At 45.6% G+C, this 17,242-nt stretch overlaps 1 protein-coding gene across 1 annotated transcript in view; it reads right to left on the bottom strand.

Annotated features, from left to right (window-relative positions):
• LOC126336722 (glutathione S-transferase 1-1-like) overlaps positions 1-17,242 on the bottom strand; it is an 89,478-nt gene that overhangs the window by 56,508 nt on the left and 15,728 nt on the right. The window contains exon 2 of the mRNA XM_050000705.1: positions 9,885-10,064. Coding sequence (XP_049856662.1) covers positions 9,885-10,028 — 144 coding nt within the window. The 5' untranslated portion in view covers positions 10,029-10,064. The remainder of the gene's footprint in view (positions 1-9,884; positions 10,065-17,242) is intronic.

Genomic DNA, 17,242 nt, shown 5'->3' with positions numbered 1-17,242 from the left:
TTCACACGTCCCGAATTGCTACAGAGTGGCTCCAGGAACACTTTCCTCAGTTTAAGCACTTCCGCTGGCCACCAAACTCCCCAAAGATGAACATTATTGAGCAACGTACTGTTTCGAAGAGATCTCCATCCCCTCGTACTCTTACGGATTTATGGACAGCCCAGCAGGACTCTTGGTGACTACTTCAGACAATCTAGTCCATGCCACGTCGTGTTTCTGAACTTATGTGTGCTCGCGGGGGTCCTACACGATGTTAGGCAGGTGTACTAGTTTCTTAGGCTCTTTAGTGCAGTTGTCGCAGAGATGTCATCAAAAATGTACAGACTGTTACTTCAACATTTACTTATAAACTCAAATATTAACTACTTCACTATATTGCTTGTAGCCGGTGTTGTCTCCTTTGTACCCTACAATGTTGCAAGCTGCTTCAGCCTCTTAAAATAACCATACATTTCTCAGAGTCTGAATGTTCACTATGCAACCCAGCTTATACATTTTTCGTCAACCCTACTAAGCTATTTACTGGCTGAATTACGTACAGCTGAAGAGTTGAATGGAATATCAATTTGAGATTTTTTAAAATTATTTCTTTTTGTTCGTGCAGAGACTGCAAAGACAATCACTTATCTGTCTGAGTGGGTAAAAATCTAAAACGTAACGTCATGAAGAGCATAAAAAATTCTGGACAATAAAACAGTGCAATAAATACGATAGAGTGACAAAGCCTTGCGGAAACTTAAATGTAATGATTATTGGTAGTGTGTAATAATTACTAGTTCTGTGGAATTAGTTTAGTTACGGCAGTACGTAACTGCGGATGTTGTACACACACTACGAAAATTCAGCAGTTGGTTTTATGTCGCACAACAGAAAAGTAACAATAGCTGGCGATGCGCCTGCTTTTGTGGTGTGCTGGAACTTTCTGCCAGCATCACCATACATGATAATGTATGATGGCTACCAAATATATCAGTGTGGTATAGAAGCTGTATTAATTCGTTGTTACATCATTACTTTGACAATGGTAGTGACTATAAAATTTTGTTGATCATGAGAGTGTACAACTGTTTCATTAACCAGGAAGTCACAAATCTCGTCGAAATTTCCACCAACAACCAGCAATGGACATGAATTACTAGGGGACCCCGTAATTGGATTTACAGAGTTTTTTTAACTTGTCGTATTACGCTTGAGCTTATAGTTTATTTTGCTTGCATATATTATAACCAAACAGAGGGCGGGGAATCTGAAAGATGCAAACAGAATGTGAATACCGAATCTGTAATGATAGACTGAAAATATTGAGAGAGGTTACACCATGTTGAAAGTTAATACCCCTCAAATTACAATTTACCTCAGAGAAAAAAAAAAAAGTGCCATAGTTTCAATGATTGTTGTTGATCTTGTTGTGGTTTCCACTCCGAAGAATGGTTTGATGCAGCTCTCCACGCTATAGTTGACTCGGCTTAAGTTGATCCCCGACAGTTGCAGTGGGATGGGCGCGAATCCTTCGCATGTCCAACTCAACCAACAACGTAACGCGATTTTTCTACGTTTACATGTGACACATCTTTCGGAAGACGAAAACTAGATTTCGCAAACAGTTTTTCACTGTCATGTTTACATTTTAAGGCCTGAAGCGGATTTGCGAGCCCAGTCAAGAATGGCGTCGGGAAAGCAGTTGTTCCGGTATATGATTTAGTCAGTGCAATCGGTATCTCTCTTCATTTAAATATTAGAAGTAGACAGCTTCATGCTCAGTCTAACACTTCTACTTCTTCACTGTGCAAAATGTCACTCCATCCTTATTAGCTGACTTTTTTTTAAAAAAAAACAAGACCTAACTTGACAGCCCATGCACAATTCAAAAACGGTTGTGGGTTTACTTGACAGCGAAAGCCGACTGCGGAAGTGGAAGATCGGTAGCTAGAAAAATATTTCCATAATCTATTTTGGAATACTTACAGGACCAACCAGAAAAGGTATTGAGGAATCTGTTTATGAAACTCGGTTTTGGAGACGCCATGTAAAGACAGTGTTTGTAAAGGTCTCTGTGGCAACGCCTCAATGTTGTCACAGCTCTGTAGATGGCTATTGTTTCCGTGTAAGCCGTTAGCGCTTCGCAGTTGAAAGCTGACAGGGATTTTCTTACGGTATCTCGACTGTAGTCTGTTCTGTGCCGGCCTTTGGTATTTACGTAACTACTGCTACCTACACTCATTTGAACCTGCTTACTCATGCCTGCATTTCCTTTATTCCTTACACTACCCTCCACTGACAAATTAATTATTCCTTGATGTCATAGGAAGTGACCTATCAACCGGTCCCTTCTTTTAGTCGAGGAGTGCCATAATTTTTTCCCTCAATTCGATTCAGTACCTCCATTTATTCTACCCACCCATATAATATGCAGCATCCGTCTGTAACACATAATTTTTTTCCCTCAGTTCGATTCAGTACCTCCATTTATTCTACCCATCCATTTTTTTTCCCTCAATTCGATTCAGTACCTCCATTTATTCTACCCACCCATATAATATGCAGCATCCGACTGTAACACTACGTTTCAAAAGCTGTTACTCTTTTCTGATGTGAACTACTTATCATCCACGTTTCACTTCGCGCAAGGACAAATACCCGAAGAAAAGACTTCCTAACTCATATCAGTTGTTAATAAATTCCTGTGTACCAGAAGTGCGTTTCTTGATATTGCTATCCTTCATTTTACACCCTCTTCACACGGGCCATAAACTGCCCACATGGCAAAATACATCTACTACTATTAGTGTCTTACTAAGTAATCTACCACCTCTTTTCAACACACGCTGCATTCCCTTCAGTTGCTGCTCTAAACTCTACTACCCCTGATAGACTGAGTGTCAACAAACCTCAAAGTTTTTTCTTCTTCTCTGTCAACTTTAGTTCCCTTTCCGGATTTTCCCATCATTTCCTTTACTGCTTGCTCAGTGTAAAGACTGAATAACTCTGGAGATATCCTGTCTCACTCCCTCCTCAACCAGTGCTTACCTTTCACGTACGTCGACTCCTAAGTGCTATCTGGTTTCTGTGCAGGTTGTATTTTATCCCTGCTACTTTCCAATTTTCAAAGAGTGTAGTCCCGCCAACACTGTCAAAAGCTCTCTCATAAATTTACAAATACTATAAATGTAAGTTTGCCTTACATCAACCTATCTTCTTTAAGTTTCATGTTTATATTGCCTCGCTTCTTCTTACATTTTTATGGAACCCCAACTGATCTTCCCCGAGGTCGACTTCTACCAGTTTTCCATTCTTCTGTAAATAATTCATGTCAGTATTTTCCAACCACGACTTGTTAAACATAGTTCCGTAGTACACATCCTATCAGCACCTGTTTTCTTTCGAACTGATGTAACAATATTCTTGAAGTCTAAGAGTATTTCGTCTGTCTCATGTCTTTCACACGGGGTGCAACAATTTTGTCACGGCTGGCTCTCCCAATTCTGAGGGAATGTCGTCTACTCCGGGCGCTTTGTTTAGACTCACGTCTCTCAGTGCTTTTTCAAATTATTCTCGCACTCTCATATTCTCCATCTAATCTTCACCTACCTCCTTTCCTCTTTTTATAACATTGCCTTCAAGTTCGTCTCAGTTGTGTAGCTCTGTTACACAGTATGTTCTTTTCATCTTGCAGCTTTCACTCCGTTGCCCACTGTTCTTACTAACTTGTCTGTGCAGCTGAGTCCTTTCTCCAAAGGTAGCTTCAACTCCTCCTGTGTGTCACATTTTTTCCCCTAGCAATGCCTACTTCTACAGCATTCCTGCTTAGCCATTTTGAATTTGTCATTTTTTGGACATCTACAATCCCTCCCATCTGCTTAATTTTCTGTGTTTTTATATATTCTCCATTCATCTGTTCAGTTCAAAAAAACGGTTCAAATGGCTCTGAGCACTATGGGACTTAAAATCTGAGGTCATCAGTCCCCTAGAACTTAGAGCTACTTGAACCGAACTAACCAAAGGACATCACATACATCCATGCCCGAGGCAGGATTCGAACCTGTGACCGTAGCGGTCGCGCGGTTCCAGACTGAAGCGCCTAGAACCGCTGGGCCACACCGGCCGGCTGTTCAGTTCAATACCTCCTATTTCATCGAAGGATTTTACTAGGCCATGTAGTTGTACCTTTGTGATCCTCTGCTGCCCTCACTATTTAGTTTCTTAAGGCTACGTGTACGTCATCTATGATGTTCATTTCCCCAGTTTCAGTCTAACTTCCCTTCAAATTTTCATCATCAGGCCCCTTCACTTTATCCATACATTGCGAGCCTTTAACCAGCTGTGCGTATTGCTAAACTGAAAAGCGCCTTGCGATTATAAAAGAAAGCAAGCGAAGTATGGTGAGACGTTTATATATGTGATGCAACTATTTCATCACAGAACAAGAGCGTCATACAGTTTACTGAACACAAATCGTTTGTATTGTATTTTGATATAACACAAATATACCGCCGTTAGATAAACTAATAAGTGATCACGTAAATTGTTACTACTGGTTATGGCGTATTTAGTTAAACAGCTTTGCAATAAGTGCAAACATATTTGCTAGAATCTGGTATGTAGCTAGGATGAGAGAGAAGGTCTTAATGGAAACTTAATTCGCTAGGGAGCTGGTAATACACACTTTAATACAAAGAAGTCGCACCACGAGGGAATTATCCAAATGGGACGGAAATCGATAGATGTGATGTACATGTACAGATAAATAATTACAGGTTCAGAAAAACTGGACGATATATTCAAGAGAGCTTCACAAACTGACCAAGTCAATAATGCATTGGTCCATCTCTGGCCCCTACGCAACCAACTATTCGGCTTGGTATTGACAGAGTTGTTGGATGTCTCTCTGGGGGATATGGCGTTAGGTCGTCAGTCTCGAGATGATTGACGGGCCCTACACATAATGCTCCGCACATTCTCAACTGGGGAGAGATCCAGCGACCTTGCTGGACAATGCAGGGTCAGGGAAGCACGAGAACAAGCAGGAGAAACACTGTTCGTGTGAGAGCGGGCAGTATCTTGCTGAAATATGAAGGGCAACAGAAGGGGGCGTAGAGTTTTGCCTACGTACTGATGTGCTGTGAGGTTGCCGCGGATGACCACCGAAGATGCAAAGAAATAGCACCCCTGACCACCAATCCTGGTTGTCGGGTCGTATGGCGGGCGACAGACGGGTTGATATCCCAGCACTGTTCAGAGCTCCTCCAGACATGTCTTCGGCCTAGTATCTAGTTGACTGGAGTAGAATTTTCGGCCATGATCCACGCTTCTGAGCTCCAATGACTAGGAAGGACGTTCAGGAGATGCCCCGAACAGCAATGGAATACCAACTTGGCTGTCGCCCACCATATGGTTTGACAACCAGGAGTGATGGTGTGGGGAGCCCTTTCTTTTCATAGCAGGTTCCATTTAGCTGTCATCCGCGACACCCTTACGCTATAGCGATACACTGACGATACTCTACGGTCCAACTTGTTGGTCTTCATGGCAATCCGTCCTGGGTTACATTTCAGCAGACAGCGAATGTATGTAATGCTTGTCTTCGTGTTTGCCAAACCCTATCTTGGCCAGCAAAATCTCCATTGAGAAAGTTCGAAGAATTGTGGGCAAGGCCCTCCAACCAGCCTTTTATTTCGACAATCTGACACGCCAATTGGAAATAAATTGGCACAATGTCTCTCAGGACGTCCGATAACTATCAATGCCAAGCTGAATAACTGCTTGCGTAAGGGCTAGAGGTGGACCAATGCGTTATTTACTTAGTCTGTGAAGCTCTTTCCTTTGAATAAATCTTCAAAATTTTCTGAAACTGTAATCATTTGTCTGCATCTACCAATTTCCGTCCCACGTGGATAATTCCTTTGTGTCGAGTCTTTTTTCTCAGAGTGTATAAAAATTTGGCCTTTTCTACGTAAGTCAGGTTCTGTATAATTGAAGACACTTTCATTCCTTGTGTTACATGTGTAAAAACTACTCTTTTTTCCAGTCCAGAAGAATTACTAATGAAATGATTCACAGGGGAGAGAGAATATTGTCAATCTGTTGTTAATATACCTAGTTTTTGAAAAGATGCTGAAAGGCTTGCCAGTGTATGTAAGCTTTCTTCGTGTTTGTTGCGTCGCTCATAATATTACGCTAAACAGCATTAATGAGTGGATATATGATTGTAAAGTAACTCGGCTATCATCCGCTGAGAACGATGCGATGCCTTCAGAGCGCCTGTCATCCTACTCCACCTTACGGCGTCACTTGAGAAAGTGCGGAGGAAGCAATGAGTCAGCACACTGCTACGTCAGCCACAGTCAGCTTTCCAGACATTGGAGCCGCTACGTCTCGTTGAGAAACTCCTGAAGTTGCGTCGCAAGGTTCATTTGCCCCGTTCCAATCCTCCCTGCTGCGAAACTTTCCTGAAACTACCCAGAATTGAACCCAAGATTTCCACATGGGAGTCAGACGCGCAAGTCACTCAGCTGCGGAGGCGGACAATTAGCGGAAATATGTGAAAGCAAATGAACTACCTCCTAAATCAACCATCAAACACAGAACACATGTTGCAGAGATTTTTCGGGTAAGATAATCTGTAAAATGTAATTACCAATTCAATTTCTTATTCACGAAGATGTTATGTTTTATATTTATTACCTTTGTCAGGAATTCGACTTATTGCCGAAGTTTTAACACATTTGTAAATAACGATAGAAAACGTTTCCCTATTAAGTTTGTAAAAATTATATATTACAAAAATTCAAAGACTGGTACATACGACACAAAACGCATGTGTATTCCAGTGCAACATTGTGTGAAAATTTCAAAGCTTTTGGTCAAAAACTTTCGGAGTTTTGCGATTAGCAAATCGATATTTTCTGTATAAGCACAGATATAGATGCTAGATTCTTCAAAATCACTCATCTTCCAAAGTTCTTCATTGATTGCTTTGAAATTTGACACAACGTTCCCTATGAACGCGTGCAAGTTTTTATTTACCTACTTTTTTAATATATGTAATAAATAAATTTAATAATAGGAAAACGTTATAAACTATGTAATAGTGAAACGTTGTTAGTCAACAGGGAAGTTAAATTTATGGTTTATTGGTTTTTGATTAGAATACTACTACAGATTCTCAATTTCTAGTAACAATAAACAATGCTCAAGGTCTCACAGAGGGGGGAAAGATGAGATGACCAGACAGGGGGGCAGCGGTGGGAGGGAAGGAGGAAGGGAAGGAAGGAGGGGAAGAAAGAAAGAAAGAGAATGAGAGAGAGAGAGAGAGAGAGAGAGAGAGAGAGAGAGAGAAGAAAATGGACAGAAAGGTGGTGATGGACAGAGAGAGAGGGGGGGGGGCAGGCAGGAGATCGACAAAGACAGGGAAGTGGTAGATGGACAGAGACAGGGGATAGAAGGAGATAGGAGGTATATCCAGTTGCCGTACGTATTAGAAACTTGAGCTTTCTATCTTCCTTTTCCATTTAAGCGGATTGAGCTACAGCAAAATGTCGTCAGATACAAATAGTGAGAAAAAAATAAGTTCCTTAATAAAAATGTAGCTTAATTTAATCTATATTGGTTTCTCTCTGATGCATTTACTTCGTTTTCATCTGTGTAAGATAGTAGCGGCGGTGCTACTACTACTACTACTACTACTACTACTACTACTACTACTACTACTAGTAGTAGTAGTAGTAGTAGTAGTAGTAAGTCATCGTCTTACTATAACTGTCTTCAGTCCAAAGACATTTGATAAAGTTCTCCACTGAGCTTCATCCTATACAAAACTACAACCTACATATTTCAATCTACTTACCGCAGTCAAGCCTTTGTCTTCCTCTATAGTTTTTACTCCCAACAGTTCCGTCCATTACCAATTTAAACATTTCTCGGTGTTTCAGATTGTGTCCTATCAGTCTACCATTTCTTCTAGTCGAATAATACCATTTTGATCTTTCCTTTCCAATTAGATTTAGTACCTCCTCAAAAAAAAGGTTCAAATGGCTCTGAGCACTATGGGACTTAACATCGTAGGTCATAAGTCCCCTAGAACTTAGAACTACTTAAACCTAACTAACCTAAGGACATCACACACACCCATGCCCGAGGCAGGATTCGAATCTGCGACCGTAGCAGCCCCGCGGTTGCGGACTGCAGCGCCAGAACCGCACGGCCACCGTGGCCGGCTTAGTACCTCTTCGTTAGATACTCTTTGCTCATCTAATCTTCAATATTCTTTCGAAACTTCAAATTTCAAAAGTTTCTTTTCTCCTTTTGTTTGTACTGATTATCGTTCACGTTTCGTTTTCATATTTATCCTTACTTTTGCCATAACGTATCATTTATTTGACCAAGTATCAAAACTCTTCCATTGCTAGTCTCTCATTTCCTAATCTAATTTCTGTAGCATCAACCAATTTAATTCGTTTACATTCATTCTTTCTTCTCTTACATTTCTTGATGTTTCATTCCTTCAGTTGATATTCCAAGATAGAATAAAAGTGCCAACAGCCAGTTTTTTTCTTTTCCTTGAACTAAGTTCTGTTTCTTTTTGAAGAGAGAAACAGTCGTTGACTGCAAAACAGGCTTTATTGTTTTACATTCTGCCAATAACGCGTTTCGCCTTATTTAAGCCCATCTTCAGATTGGGTGGCACAATGGGTGTTGAACACGAATCGTCTTAGCAGGCACACACCGTTGTCAATATTTTAAGAACATTGCATGACACCCTGATACAAAATAGTGTTGAGTTCAGGGGGAGTCACATTTAAAATACGTAAGAGAACTCAGTAGGCAGCTGCCCTTGTCGAGTTTCAAGATATCGCGCAGTGCCCTTGTAGAGTAACCTGTATACCGCAGTGCAAAGGACACCAAAAACAGTATCAAGCCTACAGAAATGCATCACAAAATGTAAACGTTTAAGAAATGCCGCTGTACATATTACGGCCGCGCAAATAATGCTATTATTTTATTATACGCTATTATTTGCGAGGTCGGAACTTGTACAACGGCATTTTTCACATGTTTACATTTTGTGATGCATTTCTGTAGGCCTGATCTGGTCTTTGGTGTCCTTTCGACAGCGCTATATGCTTTACTGCACGAAGTCTCTTAAAACTCCTCAAGGCTAACTATCTGCTGAGGTCCTTTATGTATTTTAAAGACTTGCCGTGTACTCAACACTGTTTTGTATTAGGACACCACGCAATGTCCTTAAAATATTGACAATAGTGTTTACCTGCTAAGACATTTGCATGGACGGCAGCCTAGGTTCTCAACACCAGTTGTGCCATTCAATTTGAATATGTTATTGCCAAAATATAAAAGAATAGCCTGTTTTGTGGAAAAGACTATCCGTTCAAAACATTAGTCACTGGTATCATCCCGCCTTGAACTTTTGTTTATTGCTCGCTCATTGTAGAAACTGAAAAATTCGGAGGATAGGCAGCCACCGAGTCTAAGTCCTTCCTTTACTGCTACCTCCCTTGCATGTACTTCGACTTGTCACTACAGCCTCTCTTATGTACAAGTAGTAGATAACCTTTTGCTGCCTGTGGTTTATCTTTACTAACTTCGGTATTTCATTTCTATCTGTTGTAAATTTAACGTTCCTAATCTTCAACCCTGTAACAAATTAGCAGTGATCAACTCCCAGCTACAGGATGATTCCTAGTTATCTTTCAAGACATCCACGTCAGTCAAATGAGCACTGAAGAGTAGAGATTACTGAAGAAGTTACATCTTCTGGGTATGTAAGTACGAAGACAGTGTTGCAGAGCTACAAACTAACTGAAGAAATGACGACTACATTTAAAATTAGAGGCCAGCAAGCGAATGTTACGGCAGGGTAACTGTACCTTGACGAATTCTGGCTTACGGTGCTCTTCCTGCAGCATGTCCACATCAACCAATTGCAGATCGAGACCGATAGTGTGTGCCAGTATACGGACGGTCCGGCACGGCGGGCTCGCCTCAGCGTGGTACAGGCTCAGCTGCGGCATGACTCAACTCCACCGTTCAGGTAGCCAGCTGCACAGCTACAAAAGCAAACATCTAGTCATTATTTCCCCAGTTTATTCAGTGTATGTATAGGTGCCGATTGAAACTAAAGCAAGATTAAGTAAATACGCTTGTAACATTATTTGCAGCCCCGTCCCTTGTACTCTTCATGTTCTCTAATGTCGATGCCATAGCCGGTTTTCGGTACCCGTGGGACGGGGGCTTTTGTTCGGCCTGGAGATGACGGGCCAATCTTTCCGTAATCCTTCTAAATGGACTGTGACCGAGGCCTACTAAGGTGTCTTAAGTACTTGTGACTTTCCCCATGACAGCAGTGATGTTTAACACCCGCTAGAAAGAAAATTCCGACATTTAGTGCTGTTACACAGAGCAGGAAACTTTCAGCTTAAACGCCTGCATTCAGCTCCTGAAATTCACTAGCAGAAAATACTAGATGTAAAGTACCGTAATTGTGTGAAGCTGCTTGCGAGGGTAAGAGGTGAGTAGTACGCTCGGTGGGACAGAGTGATGTTTTAGGTGTTGAGTATATGAAGTCAGTAGTGAGTGAGCTTCAACAATCAGAGTTGTTTCCGGTGGTACCGAAAGATTCGCGGACTTTTGCATTTGCGTATTCTACCTGTTTTCTCGGCCGGTATTGCGGGTTCGTGAACGTTCAAGTGCTCAGTGGTAAAGCCGTCCTCACACGGGACGAGGCAGCTAACGTTGACATGGACCCGTACGGGACATTCGAACTCACGAAAGCGCCGATGGCATGCGCGACATGCTGGGTAATGTGATTTGCGCTCCCAGCGCTCTCCAAAGGACGTGGTCGGCTTCATTTGGCTCTCAAATCAGTTTCTTTACAAACATGGGCGTGCGTAAAATAGCTGCGTTAATTGTTAGCGATTTTCATAGATGAGCGAAAAAAATCGCAAGAAAAATTCTGCACCGTCGAAGGCTTAAACAGTGAATTACTGGTAGAAGAACACTACATAATGCTGTACAACGACCTGAGGTACACAGTATTATAAGTTACTGGTTAACTTAATTGGATCAAAAACTGAACACATTTCAACAATCGAAACAGAAGAGTGTATACTGAACTGTGAAAAAAGAAGCAAAATCGTAACCGTAAGCAGTCCAAGCTCAAATGTGCAACATCGAGCTAATTTAAATAGCCACAGTGTCGTGGTTATATGGTCACGGTGTTTGACTGCAAAGCGGGAGATCCATGTTCATACCTGCCTCGTGCCCATATTTTTTTCACAAAATTATGAACTATCCGTCCGGTCATTGACGTGTGTGTGCGCTACATTAGAATTTATGTCTGCGTCGTGTGTTCGTTTGCAACAGCGAGGTTTAAGGAAGTGACCTCCAGACGCACAGACTTCCTATTCTTTCTACGCAAGTATCACATGTTATGACTTGCGTCCCGTTTTGCCTCGAATTCATTTATTGTAACATAGTTAACACCCGTTTCTGTGTTGTTTTCTTTTCTGTGAGAGGTCTATGCGGCATCTCGCTTCCTCTCTGTTTATCACATTTACTTGCGACAGTAATATATTCTTGCCACACGATTCATATTCTGTAACCAATGTATAGTATGACAATTTCCGAGACAACGGAAGGAGAACAGGCACCTCAATGACCGGACGGAAAGTTCATAACTTTGTGAAAAATAATAATAATAATAATAATAATGGGGCACGAGGCAGATTTGAACACCCATCTCCCACTTTCCAGTCCAACACCGAGACGACACAATCACGACGCCGTGATTCTCCCAATTCGCTCGATGTTGCACATCTTGAGCTTGGGCCGGTCACTGCATCTGTTTCGCTTCTTTTTTCACATTTCAGCACACCTTCCCGTTCCCATTCTTGATCTGTGTTCAGTTGTTGACAGGCTGCCCACTTGGCTATTTTACCACTAAATCTAGTGGGGAGAGGAGGAGGCGTGTTAGTGAGTTTCCCTGGTCAGTAATAACCAGAAGCAACGTAACAGCTGCGGCACATCACCCCTAAAGTTCCAAATTTGCGCAGAGGGTGAGATTACTGGTCATCTAGAGCTCCCGTGCTAGGCAGGTAATGGGGCTCCTTAGGGAAATAGCAGGCAGTTCGCAAAAAAGGGCTCGTGTCCACTGCACTTGGAGGGCTATCACATTAAAGACGTGAAGGAGGCTCCACACACAATAAATGAAAGCACTAGGTACACCCAGCTTCAAATCGTGGTTCATCTCGGCATGAGTGACGCCTTCCGCCTTGGGTTGGAAAGCTACCTTCGTTTTCTGCAAGTTGCTGGTTACGGCGATGAAGACAGCTAGTCTCGCACAGGGAATGAAAGCAGAGCTAGCGCGAAACAGCATTGTTCCCAGAACCCATCACAGTCCTCTACTTTGGAGACGAGAGGAAGGCTTAAACCAGATGATTTTGTGACGCATTTCTCGACCTTCAATATTAGATACAGAATTGTAGGAACCCTCTTCAAAGGTCATGCGCACTGCACGTAAGGAGCGGCTATTACCATCTGGTGAGCAAGATGTATGAGACGGGCGAAATACCCTCAGACTTCAAGAAGAATCCCAAAGAAAGCAGGTGTTACAGGTGTGAAAATTACCCAGCAATCAGTTTAATAAGCCACAGCTGCAAAATACTAACACGAATTCTTTACAGACGAATGGAAAAACTGGTAGAAGCCGACCTCGGGGAAAATCAATTTGCATTCCGTAGAAATGTTGGAACACGTGAGGCAATACTGACCTTACGACTTATCTTAGAAGAAAGATTAAGGAAAAGCAAACCTATGTTTCTAGCCTTTGTAGGCTTAGAGAAAGCTTTTGACAATGTTGATTGGAATATTCTCTTTCAAATTCTAAAGGTGGCAGGGGTAAAATACAGGGAGCGAAAGTCTATTTACAATTTGTACAGGAACCAGATGGCAGTTATAAGAGTGGAGGTGCATGGAAGGGAAGCAGTGGTTGGGAAGGGAGTTGTTGTTGTTGTTGTTGGGATGTTTAAGGGGGGACTAAACAGCTAAGGTCATCAGTCCCCCATTCCAAAAAAACCGGCGAAACAAAATTTACGGAACAGGTAAAACCCCAAGGGGGGAGGAGACGCCCCTCCCCCCAGTCACTGAAAGAACACCAATGTGTCAGCGAACACTAGAGACAAGAAGAGTACAGACGAACACTGGACAGAAAGAAACGGAAGAAAATAAGAGGGTCGGAGACTGGTTGACTGACCATGGGTACAAAAATTGGGAAAGAGTCAACCATCCGAATACACACATTAAAATCTGCAACCAATGAGACACTCGAGGACAAGATACACAGAAAGGGAAAGGGACAGGTCCCCCCTAAATGGAACCATAAAAAGGACTACCACGGATAAAATTTAAAACGTCGTCAGCCATGGAGGCATCGTCGCATAAAACCAAAGGCAACGTGCCCGGGAGATTAAAAGTCTGCCGGAGGATGCGCAGGCAGGGACACTCCAACAAAATGTGGGCGACCGTCAACCGGGACCCACACTGACACAGGGGGGGATCCTCCTGACGCAAAAGATGTCCGTGTGTCAGGTAGGTATGGCCGATGCGGAGCCGACACAGGATGACAGAGTCCCTGCGAGAAGCCCGCAGGGAGGACTGCCACACATCGGTCGTCTCCTTGACAGCCCGCAGTTTATTCGGAGAAGTCAGGCTACGCCACTCGTCACGCCACATCTGAAGCACCTTACGGCGCAACGCCAGCTGCAAATCACGAGCCGGGAGGCCGATCGCCAAAGTGGGGGCGTCGACCGCCCCTTTGGCCAGCCTGTCGACACGTTCATTCCCCGGGATGCCAACGTGACCTGGCGTCCAAACAAAGACCACCGAACGACCAGAGCGGGTAATGGCAAAAACAGACTCCTGAATAAAGGATACCAGAGGACAAGAGGTATAGCAGCGGTCGATAGCCTGGAGGCTGCTCAGGGAGTCACTGCAGATGACGATGGACGTACCTGAGCAGGAACGCATATGCTCAAGAGCGCGCAATATGGCCACCAGCTCTGCAGTAAAAATACTGCAGCCAGCCGGCAAGGAGCGCTGTTCAACATGGGCAGCGTGAGCAAAAGCGTAGGCAGGACGACCATCCACCAGGGAACCATCAGTGTAGACAGGCTCACAGCCTGAAAACGAGGCGACGAGCGCAAGAAAACGGTGACGGAGGGCCACATGCGGAACCGAGTCCTTGGGTTCCCGTGCCAAGTCCAGGCGGACGGACGGACGGGTCATACACCAGGGAGGCGTGGGTGCACAGGCCCGGAAGGGCGGCAGAAGAGGGAACGACCCCAGTTCCGACAGCAGGGACTGGACACGGACAGCAATGGAAAGCCCAGACCTAGGTCGCCGGTCGGGCAGAGGGAGGACCCTGGCAGGGAAAAGCAGGCGATGATTGGGATGGCCCGGTGAGCAATGCACATGGACAGCATAGTCGGCGAGCAGTCGGTGGCGGCGAATCCGCAGCGGGGGAACCCCGGCCTCCACCAGCAGACTATCCACGGGGCTCGTACGGAAAGCACCAGTTGCAAGCCGAACCCCACAGTGGTGTATGGGGTCCAACAACGTCAACACTGAGGGCGATGCAGACCCATAGGCCAGGCTCCCATAATCAAGCCTGGACTGCACGAGGGCTCTGTACAATCGCAACAGCGTGCTGCGATCTGCACCCCAAGACGCATGGCTCAGGCAGCGGAGGGCGTTGAGGTGCTGCCAGCACTTTTGCTTCAGCTGAGTAATATGAGGAACCCATGTGAGCCGGGCATCAAAGACGAGTCCTAAGAAGCGGCTAGTGTCCACCACTTCAAGTAGGTGACCGTCGAGGTAAAGTTCCGGATGAGGGTGGACCGTCCGACGCCTGCAGAAGTGCATAACTCGAGTCTTGGCCGCAGAGAACTGAAATCCATGAGTCAGAGCCCATGATGCCGCCTTGCGAACGGCTGCTTGCAGCCTGCGTTCGGCGACTCCCGTAGTCGTTGAGCTAAATGAGATGCAGAAGTCGTCGGCATACAAAGAAGGAGACACCGACGACCCCACAGCTGCAGCCAGACCATTAATGGCCACTAGAAATAAGGAAACGCTCAATACCGAGCCCTGCGGGACCCCATTTTCCTGTATATAAGATGAACTAGAGGCGGCACCGACTTGCACCCGGAAAGAGCGGCGCAATAAAAAGTTTTGAAGAAAAGCTGGAAGCTGACCACGAAGACCCCACTCGCGCAACGTAGCAAGGATGTGATGCCTCCATGTTGTGTCATATGCCTTCCGCAGATCAAAAAATACAGCAACGAGATGCTGACGGCGGGAAAAGGCCGTACGGATAGCAGATTCCAGCCGCACCAAATTGTCCGCAGCAGACCGGCCCTGACGGAAGCCACCCTGGGATGGAGCGAGGAGACCGCGCGACTCAAGGACCCAACACAAACGCCGCCCCACCATACGTTCGAGCAATTTGCACAAAACGTTGGTTAGTGTAATGGGGCGATAGCCGTCCACCGCCAGAGGGTCCGCACCGGGCTTCAAGATGGGAACGATAACACCCTCTCGCCATTGCGACGGGAACACGCCCTCGCTCCAAATGCGGTTAAAGATGGTGAGGATGTGTCTCTGGCAGTCCCTGGAGAGATGCTTCAGCATCTGCGCGTGGATGCAGTCCGGTCCTGGCGCTGTATCAGGGCAATTGGCGAGGGCAGCAAGGAATTCCCTCTCGCTGAAAGGAGCATTGTATTTTTCAGAACGACGTGTGTGGAACGATAACGGCGTCCGCTCGGCGCGCTCCTTTAGAGAGCGAAAGGCAGGAGGGTAAGTTGCAGTCGCAGAGCTCGTAGCAAAGTGCGTGGCAAGGTGGTCAGCAATGGTGGCGGCGTCCGTGCAGACAGCGCCATCCAGGGAGATTCCAGGGACACCCATAGGGGTCTGGTATCCATAAATCCGCCGGATGCGGGACCACACGAGCGACGGGGAGACACGGGAGCCCAAGGATGAAATGTACCTCTCCCAGCATTCCTGCTTACGCCGTGCAATAAGACGACGGGCCAAGGCACGGAGCTTCTTAAAGGCGATGAGGGTCTCCAGAGACGGGTGCCGCTTATGACGCTGGAGAGCCCGCCTACGGTCGCGAATAGCCTCAGCAATCTCCGGCGACCACCAGGGGACAGACTTCCTCCGAGGGAGTCCAGAAGAGCGAGGGATGACAGTCTCGGCCGCAGAAATAATTGACGAGGTCAAGACACGGACCACCTCGTCAATGTCACCCTGTGGGAGAGAAGCAATGGTGGCAGCGGAAGTAAAAGCCGGCCAGTCAGCCCTGTCGAGAGCCCAGCGGGGCAGGCGACCAGCAGAATGACACTGGGGCAGTGACAAATAGATGGGAAAATGGTCACTACCACACAGGTCAGGATGCACTCTCCAGTGAAGGGATGGGAGAAGTCCGGGGCTGCAAAGAGAGAGATCGATGGCCGAGAACGAGCCATGGGCCACACTGAAATGCGTGGGAGCACCGGTGTTCAATAGGCTAAGGTCGAGCTGAGCCAACACATGCTCCACAGCGCGACCACGGTCATCGGAGACAGTCCCACCCCATAGAGGGTTGTGGGCATTGAAATCGCCCAGAAGCAGCAATGGCGGCGGGAGTTGAGCCAGCAGCGCAGCCAAGACATGTCGGGGGAGTTGCCCATACGGAGGAATGTAAACAGAGCAAACAGTAATAGCCGCCGAGAGCTCAATCCTGACAGCGACTGCCTCTAAAGGCGTCAGAAGGGGTACTGGTGAGCTACAGACAGAGTGGTGAACAAAGAGGCAAACTCCACCTGAAGCTCGTTGACAGTCAGCGCGGTTCTTATAGTATCCCCGATAACCGCGAAGGGCAGGGGTCCGCATTGCTGGAAACCAAGTTTCCTGAAGAGCAATGCACAGAACAGGGGAAACACTCAAAAGCATCCGGAGCTCAGGCAGGTGGCGGAAATAACCGCCACAATTCCACTGGAGAATGGAAGCAGGAAGGGACTGGGAGGGCGTTAAGTCCACTAAGAGGCAGACGGCGCCGCAGAGTCAACGGCCGCCACCGAGCGAGAGTCAGCTGTGTCCATAGGAGACGTCCCCGAGGGTTCCGTGAGGGCGAGATCCGCGGCAGAGGCGAGGATCTCCACCGCATCCCCAGAGCCAGAGCTATTGACAGCAG

Source organism: Schistocerca gregaria, chromosome 2, assembly GCF_023897955.1.
Source record: "Schistocerca gregaria isolate iqSchGreg1 chromosome 2, iqSchGreg1.2, whole genome shotgun sequence".
Classification (NCBI taxonomy): domain Eukaryota; kingdom Metazoa; phylum Arthropoda; class Insecta; order Orthoptera; family Acrididae; genus Schistocerca; species Schistocerca gregaria.
The sequence above is the reverse complement of the archived record's forward strand: the minus strand, read 5'-3'. Positions and strand labels throughout refer to the sequence as shown.